Below are 13523 nucleotides of genomic sequence, written 5' to 3'. Positions count from 1 at the left end.
TAGAGAAGAGTGATATTCTTAAATACTAATATTTCCAAGTTGTTCTCTTCCAGGAATTTGGGGTTCCCTAACCTTGGGATCCACACCTCACTCCATACAGACTCTTCAGACTGGGCACGGCGGCTCACACCTGTAATCCTGGCACTTTGGGAGACCAAGCGGCTTGAGCCCAGGAGTTTGAGACCAGCCCGGGCAACATAGCAAAATCCCGTCTATACAAAAAAGTTACAAAAGTTAGCCAAACATGCTGGTACATGCCTATAGTGCCAGGTACTGGGGGGCTGAAGCAAAAGGATGACTTGAGCCCGGGAGTTTGAGGCTGCAGTGAGCCAAGATCATGCCGCTGCAGTGAGCCAAGATCATGCCACTGCACTCTAGCCTGGGTGACGGAGCAAGACCCTGTCTCAAAAACAATGACAACAACAAAAAATCAGATTGTTCAAAATCTCAGCAGTTCTATAAGTAAGTTTAAGAAGCTCATCTTTAATTCTGCTTGCTAACATGACCTGGTAATTGTTTTTTTATAGCTTTTCCAAAGAAGTACTGAGAAAGAGACTTAGCAGCCCTTGTTCCCCTGAGGTCTGACACTAAACAGCTGGAGCTAGAGCTTTGACTAATCTGAAGAGGGAAGAGAAAGAGGAGGAACTGTGAAACATCATTTTAAACTTTCCTGAGAACTTCTCCTGAGACTATCAAAATCATCCCCCAGAAACTGGGTGATGGGTATACAGGAACCCTCTGTCCTACCTTTGCAACTTTTCTGTAAATCAAAAATTATTTCAACATAGAAGTTTATTAAAATTATTTGAAAATAATTCCCCCAAATTTTCTAAAGTGATGAACGGAACTATTATTAATTACTTAAGGATTATAGTAATAGTAATTTACCAAATGATAGAGTTAAATCTTGTACTCTATGCTAATACTTTGGAATGCACTGGGCCTGTTACATAATCAGCAATATTTATACTGTTACCTTCCTCCCTAACTGAGCAAAAAATTCCATTTGTCCCAAAACATCAAAACATCAAACTCACAGGCACTCTGTAGTTGAGGTTTCTCTAACAGTCAATTTTATACATAGCAGCTACTTGGTCAGCAGTCTACAAAGGCCCTTGACCCTCAACATTCATTCCCTGGTGATTATTTAAAAGTCAGAAAACAGATGTTGATGAGGCTGTGGAAAATAGGGAATGCTTATACCCTGTTGGTGGAAATGCAAACTGGTTCCACCACCGTGGAAAGCACTTTAGAGATTTCTCAAAGAACTTAAAATAGGCCAGGCACAGTGGTTCACGCCTATAATCCCAGCACTTTGGGAGGCTGAGGCGGTTGGATCACTTGAGATCATGAGTTCGGGACCAGCCTGGACAACATAACGAAACAGCGTCTCTACTAAAAATACAAAAATTAGCCAGGCATGGTGGTGTACAACTGTAATACCAGAAACTCAGGAGGCTGTGGCATAAGAATCACTTGAACCCAGGAGGTGGAGGTTGCAGTGAGCCAAGATTGCACCACTGCACCCCAGCCTGGGCAACAGAGCAAGACTATGTCTCAAAAAAAAAAAAAAAAAAAGGACTTAAAATAGAACTACCATTCAACCCAACAATTCCATTACTTGATATATACCCAAAGGAAAATAACTCATTCTATCATAAAGACACATGCACCTGTATGTTCACTGCAGCACTATTCACAAAAGCAAGGACACGGAACTAACCTAAGTGCCCACCAACAGTGGATTGGATAAAGATAATGTGGCACATATATACCATGGAATACTACGCAGCCATAAAAAGAATGAAACCATGCCCTTTGCAGCAACATGGGTGGAGCTGGAGGCCTTTATCCTAAGTGATCTAATGCAAGAATAGAAAACCAAATACCGCATGTTCTCACTCATAAGTGGGTGTTAAACACTGAATACACATGATCATAAAGATGGAAATGATAGACACTGGGGATCACTAGACAAGGGAGGGAGGGAGGTGGGTTTGGGGGCCGAAGAACCACCTGTTGGGTAACCACCAGGCTGGTTACAGCCTGGGTGATCAGATTGTTGGACCCCAAGTCTCAGCATCATGCAGTTTACCCATGTAGCAAATCTGTGCATATATCCTTTAATCTATAATAAAATTTGAAATTAAAAAAAATCATTCCCTCTTCTAACTCTACCTTTTCCCAAGGTCCAACTGTGGGAAGGAGCAGCCCACAGCAGGACAAGGCCTTGTGGAAACAAAGAATTCCTATTGCACTGCATTAAAACTGAGCTAGTACCAGGGAGCACCAATGGCTCAGGCAACAGTGCTAAAGTTAGGATTTTAAGTGATTAAAAGCATGTATGGCTATTCCATTTTGGCCTTTCTAACACCATATCAATGATATTTTTGAAGATAAATCATTTGTCAGGTAGAGAGCCTCCAATAAAAACATTGTTCCTACTGGAGACTACAATTTACTGTAGGATTATCTGCCTTATTCTGCAGTTCCCAGAAACACATCCAAGATACCTAGTTTAGCACTTCCAGTACTCTCCCTACCCACCTACCTCCCACTCCCACACAAATATTAAAGCCCTGATAATAAAAATATACCTATTTGTGGTTCATTTCAATTGTACTCCAATTTTCAAGGTAATTTAAAACCTACTTTAACCTCAGTTTTGAAATAAAACAATGGCCTGCCCTATATTCAACCTTTCAAATGGGATTAATATTTTCCCATCTGTTTTGAAGTGTCCTTTGGTCAGATCTTCTAACTGGTTTGCATTTTGGGCTTCCTGGGGCTATCTGCTATCCTTTTCTTTTTCTCTTCTGGTTTCCTCCATATCTTTTGATTTTTCTACTTCCTACACTTTAAACACACACACACATGGATTCTGGGAATAAGGCAAGAGTAGGAAGCACCAGACATCTATCTCCTCACCTAGATAACAATGGTAGTGGCAGAGTCTGTTTGATGTAACAATTTTGGAAGACTGCAGAGTTATATCAGGAAACACTTACATTGAAGGCTTGCAATTTCCCAGGAAAGGCCTGAACAACAAATTGCCATAAATTTCAATCAATGTCAGCTTTTACATAGTAGTAGCTGCCCATCCTTCATCCCCAACCCCATGGCAGGCGGCTGTGCACATGTTCCTGGAGCCCTCTGCCCACAGCTTGTGGGCTATGTGGGCAGAAGTACTCTGTCCTCCAAATATCAGGGATTTGTATTCTGATTACTGATTGCTGCTTCTGATCACAGAGGTACAGACAAAGAGGCTGGCAGCCATTGTGGTTGCACCTATCCCCACTGTTGCAAGCCCTCCCTATCTAGCTAAAGTGATTTCCAGAAGATGTAAAAGAATGGCGCTCTTCCCTTGTCGCCTCATTTTTCTCCTTTTCCACTTTTGGGAGCCAGGCATTAAAGATTAGAAATTCTTAAACAACTACAGAGGCTGGGCATGGTGACTCACACCTATAATCCCAGCACTTCGGTAGGCCGAGGCAGGAGGATTACTTGAGGCCAGCAGTTAAAGATCAGCCCTGGCAACACTGCGAGATCCCATCTCTACCAAAACAATTTTTTTGTTTGTTTGTTTAAATTAGCTAGGTGTGGTGGCATGAATCTGTAGTTCCAGCTCCTCAGGAGACTGAAGTGGGAGGATCACTTGAGCCCAGGGATTCGAGGTTACAGTGAGCTGTGATCACACCACTGCACTCTAGCCTGGGCAACAGAGCGAGACTAGGTCTTAAAAACAAAACAAAACAAAATGAAACAAAACTATATATACAGAGAAAAACAGAAAGTGACCACACATGCTCAGGGAAAGCCCAGAAAAAAACCTGAGAAGACTAAGTTTACACTTCAGGTTGATGCTCAACACACAGACAGCCTACAATAATCAAAAAAATAAAGACAATAAACAAAACAATAACAAAAAACAGCAAATCCTGGGGGAAGGGGGAATCTGGTTTCCAGAGAAACCAGATTTAAATGTCCAGTTTTTAACAAAGAATCACAAGACAGACAAAACAAAACAAAACAAAAAAACCAGGAAACTATGGCCCAAAGAAAAAAAGTTAAACAACAGCAAACCTGTCCCTGAAAAAGACCTGATGGCAAATATATTAAAGAAAGATTCTGAAACAAATATCTTCAGATGTTCACAGAACTAAAGGAAGATGTGGAGAGAGTCAAGAAAATGATATGTAAGCAAAATGAAAATACCAATAAAGAGATAGAAAACCTAAAAAGAGACCAAAAAGAAACTCTGGAGCAGAAAAAGCACAACTGAAATGAAAAATTCACTAAAAAGAATCAAAGGTAGATTTGAGCAGGCAGAAGAAAGAATCAATAAACTTGAAATTAGGGCAATAAAAATTATTGAGTCCGAGGAACAGAAAGAAAAAAAGATTGAAGAAAAGTGAACAGAGTCTAAGAGACCTGTGGTACACCATCAGCAGACCAGTGTATGCATTATGGGGGTTCCAGGAGAAGAGAGAGAAAGAGGAAGAAAGAATACTTGAAAAAATAATGAGCCGGGTGTGGTGGCTCATCCCAGCACTTTGGGAGGCCAAGGCAGGCAGATTGCCTGGGTCCAGGAGTTCGAAACCAGCCTAGCCAACATGGCAATACCCCAGTTCTACTAAAAATACAGAAATTAGCTGAGTGTGGTGGTGCACATCTGTAATCCCAGCTACTTGGGTGGCTGAGGCAGGAGCATCGCTTGAACCCGGGAGGCAGAGGTTGCAGTGAGCTGAGATCGTGCTACTGCACTCCAGCCTGGGTGACAGAGTGAGACTCTGTCTCAAAAAAAGAAAATAAAGAAATAATGGATGACAACTTCCCAAATTTGATGAAAGGCGTAAATATAAACATCTAAAATGTAGACGATGCAGCGAAAGCAGTACTATTGGAAAAATTTATAGCTATAAACACATATTAAGAAACAAGAAAGATCTCAAATCAGCAACCTTAACTTTACAACTTGCGTAACTAGAAAAAGAACAAACTAATCTTAAGCTATCATAAGGAAGGAAATAATGAAGATTAGACCAGAGATAAAAGAAAAAGGGAATAGAAAAATAGAGAAAATCAATGAAACTAAAAGCTTCTTGAAAAGATCAACAAAACGGACAAACCTTTAGCTAGATGGACTAATAAGAAAGAAGACTGAAATTACTAAAATCAAAAATGAAAATGAGAACTTTACTCATTTTCAAAAATGAAAATGAGAATTTTACTCATTTTCAAAAATGAAAATGAGTATTTCTCTAGAATCACTACTGATTCTAGAGAAATAAAAAGGGTTATAAGAGAGTACTATGAACAACCGTACACTAACAAATTGGACAGCCTAGATGAAATGGACACATTTCCAGAAACACAAAACCACCAAAACTAAATCACAAAGAAATAGGAAATCTAAACAGACCTATAAGTAGTAAGGAGATTGAATCAGTAATCAAAAATCTCTCAACAAAGAAAAGCCCTAGACCTGATAGCTTCACAGATAAAATTCTACCAAACATCTAAAGAACTAGTACCAAACCTTCTCAAACTTCGTAACTCATTCTACGAGGCCAGCATTACCTGATACCAAAGCCAGACAAAGACGCTACAAGAAAAGAAAACTACAGACCCATATGCCTTATGAACATTGATGTACAAATTCTCAACAAAATAGCAGTAAAGTGAATACAGGGGCATATCAAAAGGATTATAGACCATGACCAAGTGGGATTTATCCCTGGAATACAAAGATGTTTTAACATACAAAACTTGATCAATGTAATATACCACATTAACAGAATAAAGGGGAAAAAAACTACCTGATCATCTCAATTGATACAGAAAAAGCATTAGACAAAATTTACTTTTCATGATAAAAACACTCAACAAACTAGGAGTGTAAGAAAATTGACTTAAAAGTTATATATGAAAAACCCACAGTAAACATCACCCTTAATGGTGAAAGACTGAAAGCTTTTCCTTTAGGGTCAGGAATGAAACAAAGATGCCCACTTTCACCACTCCTATTCAACATAGTACTTGAAGTTCTACCCAGAGCAATTAGGCAAGAAAAAGAGATAAAAGACATCCAGTTAAAATAAGATGTAAAATTATCTCTGTTTGTAGATGATATGGAAACACATCCCATGTTCATGTATTAGAACACTTAATATTGTTAAGATGTCAATACTATCCAAAGTGATATATAGATTCAATTCAATCCTTATCAAAATCTTAATGGCATAGTTTTGCAGAAACAGAAAAATCCATCCTAAAATTCTTATGAAATCTCAAGGAACCCTGAATAGCCAAACAGTCTTGAAACGGAAAAACAAAGCTGTAGGACTCACACTTCCTGATTTCTGAACTTACTACAAAGCTGCAATAATCAAAACAGTGTGTACTGGCATAAAGACAGACATACTGATCAATGTAATAGAATAGACAGTCCAGAAATAAACCATCACATGTATGGTCAAATGATTTTGACAACAGTGCCAAGACCACTCAATGCAGACAATCTTTTCAACAAATGGTGCTGGGAAAACTGGATATCCATATGAAAAAGAATGAAATTGGACGCTTACCCAATACCAAGTAAAAAAAAAATTCAAAATGGATCAGAGACTGAAATTGTAAGACTAAAACTATAAAATTTTTAGAAGAAAACATAAGACAAAAGCTTCATACCACTGGATTCAGCAACAATTTCTTGGATATGACACCAACAATGTAGGTAACAAAAGACAAAATTGACGAATTGGATTTCATGGAAAAAATTAAAACGTGTGCATCAAAATATTCACAGAAAAAAGTGACTCACAGAATGGAAAAATATGTGTAAATCATATATCTGATAAGGGATTAATATCCAGAATATACAGAGAATTCCTAAAACTCAACAATAAAAAAAAATTCAATTCAGAAATAGGCAAAGGCTTAAATAGATATTTCACCAACAAAGATATGGAAATAGCCAATAAGCACATGAAGGTGTTCATCATCAATAATATTTAGGAAAATGCAAACCAAAACCACAATGAGATTTCACCTCACTCCCATTAGAATGGCTACTATCAAAAAATAGAAAATACATGTTGGCAATGATATGGAAAAATTCAAACCCCGGTGCACAGTTGGTGGAAATTTAAAATTTCACTATGGACAACAGTATGGTGGTTCCTCAAAAAAATTACAAATAGAATTATCATATGATACAATAATTCCATTTCTGGGTATATACCCAAAAGAAGTGAAAACAAGGTCTCAAAGAGATATTCTACACCCAGGTTCATAATAGTATTGTGAAATCGCTAAAACATGGAAGCAACCTAAGTGTCCATTGACAGATAAACAGATAAGCAAAATATGGTATATGCATACAATGGAATATTAGTCAGCTTTTAAAAAGGAAAAATTCTGACATATGATACAACATGAACCATGAGGGCATTATGCTAACAGAAATAAGTCAGTCACAAAAAAGACAAATAGTATAAATCATGCTGCTATAAAGACACATGCACACGTATGTTTATTGCAGCACTACTCACAATAGCAAAGACTTGGAACCAACCCAAATGTCCAACAATGATAGACTGGATTAAGAAAATGTGGCACATATACACCACGGAATACTATGCAGTCATAAAAAAGGATGAGTTCATCTCCTTTGTAGGGACATGGATGAAACTGGAAACCATCATTCTCAGCAAACTATCGCAAGGACAAAAAAACCAAACGCTGCATGTTCTCACTCATAGGTGGGAATTGAACATTGAGAACACTTGGACAGAGGAAGGGGAACATCACACACCGGGCCTGTTGTGGGGTGGGGGGATGGGGGAGGGATAGCATTAGGAGATATACCTAATGTAAATGACGAGTTAATGGGTGCAGCACACCAACATGGCACATGTATACATATGTAACAAAACTGCACGTTGTGCAATGTACCCTAGAACTTAACGTATAATAAATATATATATATATAAATTTTAAAAAGGAAAAATTCTGACATATGATACACCATGAACCATAAGGGCACTATGCTAACAGAAATAAGCCAGTCACAAAAAAGACAAATAGTACATCATTACATTCATATGAGATACTTAGAGTAGTCAAAATCATAGAGATAGAAAGTGGAATGGTGTTTGCCAGGGGCTAGGGGCAGGGGAAAATGGGGAGTTATTGTTTAATGGGTACAGAGTTTCAGTTTTACAAGATAAAAAGAGTTATGGGGATGGATGGTGATGATGGTTGCACAGCATTATGAATGTATTTCGTAACACTGAACTGTGTACTTAAAAATGATTAAGATGGTAAATTTTATGTGTATTTTATAATAAAAAATTGAAAAAAACACAGGCACTGAAACTTTAATCTCCAAATGTTTAAATATATACAAATACATGTGAACTGTGTGTGTATACAACATGCCTAGACATATATATGATTAAGTGATGATTATACTACTTGTAAAGGTCTCTAACAGCTCTTCGTGTATAACTTCAACATAGTGTAGTGTTTAAGAGCACAGACTCTGGAGCCTGACTGCCTGAGTTTATATCCCACCTCTACTACTTGCCAGCAGGCAAATTACTTAACCTCTCTATTTCTCAGTTTTCTCATCTCTAATATGAGAATAATAATAGTAACCTCTTGCAAAGGGTTATTATGAGGATTAAATGAGTTAATACAAGCAATGTGCTTAGAACAGTGCCCACAGGCAGCAAGTGCTATGTGTTAGCTATCTGCTTTATTTCTTTAAGACAAAACAATTCTAAAGAGTTGCTTTTTTTTTTTTTGGAGACGGAGTCTCGCTCTGTTACCCAGGCTGGAGTGTGCTGGTGTGATCTCAGCTCACTGCAAACTCTGCCTCCTGGGTTCAAGCGATTCTCCTGCCTCAGCCTTCCGAGTAGTTGGGATTACAGGTGTGCACTGCCACACCTGGCTAATTTTTGTATTTTTAGTAGAGACTGGGTTTCGCCATGTTGGCCAGGCTGGTCTTGAACTCCTGACCTCAAGTGATCCACCCACCTCGGCCTCCCAAAGTGCTGGGATTACAGGTGTGAACCACTGTGCCTGGCCAGGGTTGCTTTGGTTTTCTGTTGAATTGATATGTGTCCCTGGCCTTTGAGACAGAACAAGTATCCCTTCTACCTGATAAGCTTCCCTTAGGCACCTAATTTCAACCATGTCTTGGGGATTGCACCACTGACTTCAGAAAAGGGAGTAGGAAGGGATCCAAGTATGTCTGTATCTAAACCTCAAATCCCAAGTCTGTACAGTCATCTAGCACAACATCCTATTTAAATTAAGAGTTAACACAATCTACTATTTCATAAGAAGGCATTTTGCTTAGCTTATAGCTTTTGCTCTCGCCTGTCCAATCACAGCAGCTAGCAGAGGCATGCACATTTCGGGAAAAGTTAAGGAAATCACAAGAGTCATATATGAGTCATCTGTCCCTTCCCTTACATCCACTCAGGCATCAACTCCTGTTCGTTTTTTTCTTCCAACATCTTTCTTAGTTACCCCAATCATGCAAATATGCTCTGTTGTGCCCCACCAGGTGGGAAGATACCAGTAAGTCATGGTCCTGGACAGGAAGGGTTCGCAGCACATTTTTCTAGTGGAGACCTGCAACCATAGATTCTTATGTAGCTTCACACTCCAGGGGCTCCCCTACCCAGTGAAGTCTCCCTGCTTGCTTCCTCCTTCTGTGTTATTTTTCCCATGCTGTGCCAGACTCAGAGCTTTCAAGGGCAAATCAAGCTATTCTGCCTGGATTGACTTTACCAATGCACTCTCCTGCCAAGCCAGGTTCCTTCTTGACCACAAAGGAGCACTCTTGCCCTCATTTCTGGGTCTCTGCTCCTGCTATTGCCCCCACCTGGAATAAATTCTCCACCTACTCAAATCCCAGTCATCCAGAAGATCTAGCTCAAGTTTTACCTCTTCCGTAACACTACCAACCGTCAGCTTTTTCTCTTTTGAATGCCTATAGTACTAGTTGTTTGGACCACACAGCCCAGCCACTATAAAGCCAGTCTCCAATGTAGTATCATTCGCTTCTTTTTTTGTTTTGAGACAGTCTTGCTCTGTCGCCCAGGCTGAAGTGCAGTGGCCTGATCTTCCCTCACTGCAACCTCTGCCTCCCAGGATCAAATGAGTCTCATGCCTCAGCTTCCTGAGTAGCTGGGATTACAGGCATGTAATCCCACACTCGGCTAATTTTTGTATTTTTAGTAGATGGGGTTTTGCCATGTTGGCCAGGCTCAAACTCCTGGCCTCAAGTGATCCATCTGCCTCAGTCTCCTAAAGTGCTGGGATTACAGGCATGAGCCACTGCACCCGGCCTAATATAGTATCATTAGCTTCTTAACAAATGGCTTGCACATACTTTCGTGGGTCCCAAGCCGTCCTGCCCTGCTACCCTGGGAGGTGTCCAGCTAAGGACTCTCGTCTTTTCTGCTGGGCAGAAGCAATGAGTACAGTGGTTAAGGGCATGGCCTCTGGAATCAGGCTGCCAGGGTTGGAAACCTAGCTCTTCCACTTTGCCAGCTATGCGAATTTGGGCAAGGGTCTTGGTCGCACTGTGCCTCAACTTTTTCGTGTACAAAATGGGACTAATAACAGCACCTACAAGTTATATTATTGGTAAAGATTAAATGAAATAGTACAAGTAAAGCAGCTAGAAAACTGCTGGGCATAAATGCTATATACATGCTAGTTATAATTAAGACATGCCACAATGTGGGCCATTGAGTGGAACAGGTTAAACTAAGCTAGTAATCTAATCACTTTTATAAACACTCTGAGGATTAGAGCTGGAGGAGCTCTTAGAATTTATGCAGTTCAACCTCCTCATTTCACAGATGAGAAAACTAACTGCAGCACAAAAGAGAGGAAATGACCAGCCCAGAGTCCCACAGGTGGTAAATATCAGAACCACTAAAACTCAAGTCTCACTGGAAACATCTAATTTTTTCCCACCATACCTCAATGCAATTCTATCAATACTTTTAATGGGGAAAGAAGTTTCTGTTTTCTAAATAAGCAAGCTAACGACAAACCATTGTGACAAGACTGATGAAGTTGGGAGTTGCCAGTATTCTCTAGATGGCCAGCTGTTGTTTCAGGTGTGTGTGGGAGTGAGTCTGTAGGAGGGAGGGTGCTGGAGTGGCACTGTGAAAATCAGGAGACTAATGAGACGGGTAACTTTAGACAAGTTCCTTCCCTTCTCTGGACTGCAATGTCCCCATATGATTATGGAAATCAGGTGTACCCAACTAAACTAGAGGCCCTTTTGGGGCAAGAATTTTGCTATACACTCTCAGGTTCTAAGTCAACCTAGAGGGCCTGACTCAGTACTAAATAAGGCAGACACCTGAATAATTATTGACTGACAAGCTTCAAGTCTCCCTCAGGTCTCTACTCAAATGCCACCTTTCAGCAACATTTGTTTTCTTCTCGATCCACCCTTTTTACAATGGCAAACCCCTTCCCAGCTGCTCTGTTTTTCTCTACTTAACACCCTCAGACATATCATATATTTTACCCCCACCCCCCGATATGTCTGAGGGCAGGCACCTGATCTGTTTTGCTCACTGCTGCATCCTCAGCCCCTAAACACTGCCTGGCAGCATGTATTTTATTGACTGAATCCATAGAGGGCATTAAGGTTTCCTAATCAACATTTCAACTTGGATTTCAAAGCACATTGGTAAAAATGCAATAAGCATATATAAGTGTTTGTGTCAATGTGATAATAAAACCTATACAGTTTGGGGCTTTCATTGTCACCAAAAACGTCCAGAAGGCCATTCCTTCCAGGAGCTGCTCCTAAGGAAGTCATTAACTCCCAATTTTTCACAACTGCCAGGTTGATTAACTAGAAGTTACCAAACAGGGTGAGGGATATACACAACTCTCTGAAGTATCTTTGCAACTTTTCCATAAATCTACAATTACCCTAAAATATAAGGTTTATTAAAGAGAGTGGGGTGGGGGGAGCATCTGCCAGGATGCTATTCTGGATTTCCCAAAGGATTTCTTCGACGCCAGAGGAGGTCATGAGCGTCACGTCCTTTTTCAACAAGGACTGAGATGTTTAGAGGTTCCCTTCAACTTCCACTCGCAAGAGCCACCCTTAGACAGTGAGGATTGGCGCGGCCTCGGGCAAAGAGCCCCGGCGCTTTCTCAGCTCGCCTGGACTTCGGTCGTGGTCCCCGCCGGCTCTGGCGCCTCATTTCCTCCCGGGCTCACAGGCGACATTCCGGGCGCTGACCCACGGCCCTCTGACGCCGTGGGCATGTTTCGGGCCCCCCGCCCCCGCACGCCTGGACGCCAGCCTCCTCGGCTCTTCCCACTACAAGTCGCAGCCCTCTTACTTCGCTGCCGCCACCTCCGCCGCACCCGGAGTTCGGGAAAACCCCGCAGCTCCCGGGTCCCACCTCGAACCGGCCCCAGTACCGGGCCCCAGAGATCCCGCGCGGGAAGCCGCAGCCGCCGAGCGCGGGGCCTCGCGAGGGCACCCCCAGCACCCACCCCAGCTTCGGCCCTCCGCCCGGCGTTGACCTCCCGGGCCTTTCAGCCGTGACCCTCACCGCCCTCAGCCCGCCGGCCGCCCCTCGGGCCCCGAGGGTCGCACTCACCCGTAGGCGTGGCGCCCCCGCCCCCGCCCCCGCCGCCGGCGCAGAGCAGCAGCGCCCACAGCCCGCAGAGCCGCGCCGGCCACTCCATGCAGCCTCTCGCCTCGGAGCCCGGCCGGGCTGGAGCCTTGGCAGTCCCCGCCTCCTTCGCTCCCTCTTCCACTTCCCGACTCCGCCGCCCTGGAGGCTGGGGGCCGGCGCAGACGGGAAGGGCCGCCCCGCCCACCGGCCTCAGGTAACCTGAGCCGGCGAGAGCGGCCGGAGGAGGCGGAGCGGGGCGCCGGCGGCTCTGGCGGCTCTGGCGGCTCCTACGGCTCCCAAGGCTGGACACCTGGCCCACCCTCAGCTCCCGCGTCCGGTCTCTGACCGAACAAAACTTCCTCCACCACGTCGCCGCCCAGTCCGGGCGCTGCCTGGGCCTCCTCCCTCCGCGTGGCGGAGCCGGCGTCGCCGCTGCCAGCACACTTGCGGGGCCTCGGAGGTGCTAGGGGCTGTGTCCTGCTGGACACCAGGACAGAGTCATCTGCGGAAAAGAGCCTTGGCCTGGGAGTCTGGAGACCTGGCTTCCAGCCCTTGACCTCTGAGCCCTTGTTTGCTAGCGCTGACTCCAGGATTAGTAATACCAGCCCTACTTCACTGGGTGGAGTTGGGGACACTGGCAGTACTGTGCTTTGTGAAAAGGACAAAGGGCATATTTGAAAGCTGGCAATACATAATGTTGATTTTAAAAGGAACATTCCAAACATGAGGGAGGGTACCATACATGCATTTTTTAAAGCACACGACAAACTTTCTACATATTTTTCAAAGGGATGGGAGGTGAATCGGAAGAATACACATTGATACTTGGGCGCCTATGAGGGT

The 13523-nt window shown here is 42.7% G+C and overlaps 1 protein-coding gene and 1 non-coding gene across 3 annotated transcripts in view; both read right to left on the bottom strand.

Moving 5' to 3' along the window:
* The window catches only part of IL13RA1 (interleukin 13 receptor subunit alpha 1), a 78352-nt gene extending 65095 nt beyond the window's left edge, over positions 1-13257 (bottom strand). Inside the window, exon 1 of one of the 2 annotated variants that reach the window (XM_034949439.3) lies at positions 12663-13257. In XM_034949439.3, the coding sequence (XP_034805330.1) occupies positions 12663-12750 (88 nt within the window). In that variant the 5' untranslated portion in view covers positions 12751-13257. The remainder of the gene's footprint in view (positions 1-12662) is intronic. The other variant, XM_034949438.3, reaches the window with a different exon arrangement.
* On the bottom strand, positions 2186-2313 carry LOC112438596 (small nucleolar RNA SNORA35). The gene has a single exon (XR_003027000.1). It is a non-coding gene; the product is annotated as a small nucleolar RNA SNORA35 (small nucleolar RNA).
* Positions 13258-13523: the final 266 nt, after the last annotated feature.

The sequence above is a fragment of the Pan paniscus genome, chromosome X, assembly GCF_029289425.2.
Source record: "Pan paniscus chromosome X, NHGRI_mPanPan1-v2.0_pri, whole genome shotgun sequence".
Classification (NCBI taxonomy): Eukaryota; Metazoa; Chordata; class Mammalia; order Primates; family Hominidae; genus Pan; species Pan paniscus.
The sequence above is the reverse complement of the archived record's forward strand: the minus strand, read 5'-3'. Positions and strand labels throughout refer to the sequence as shown.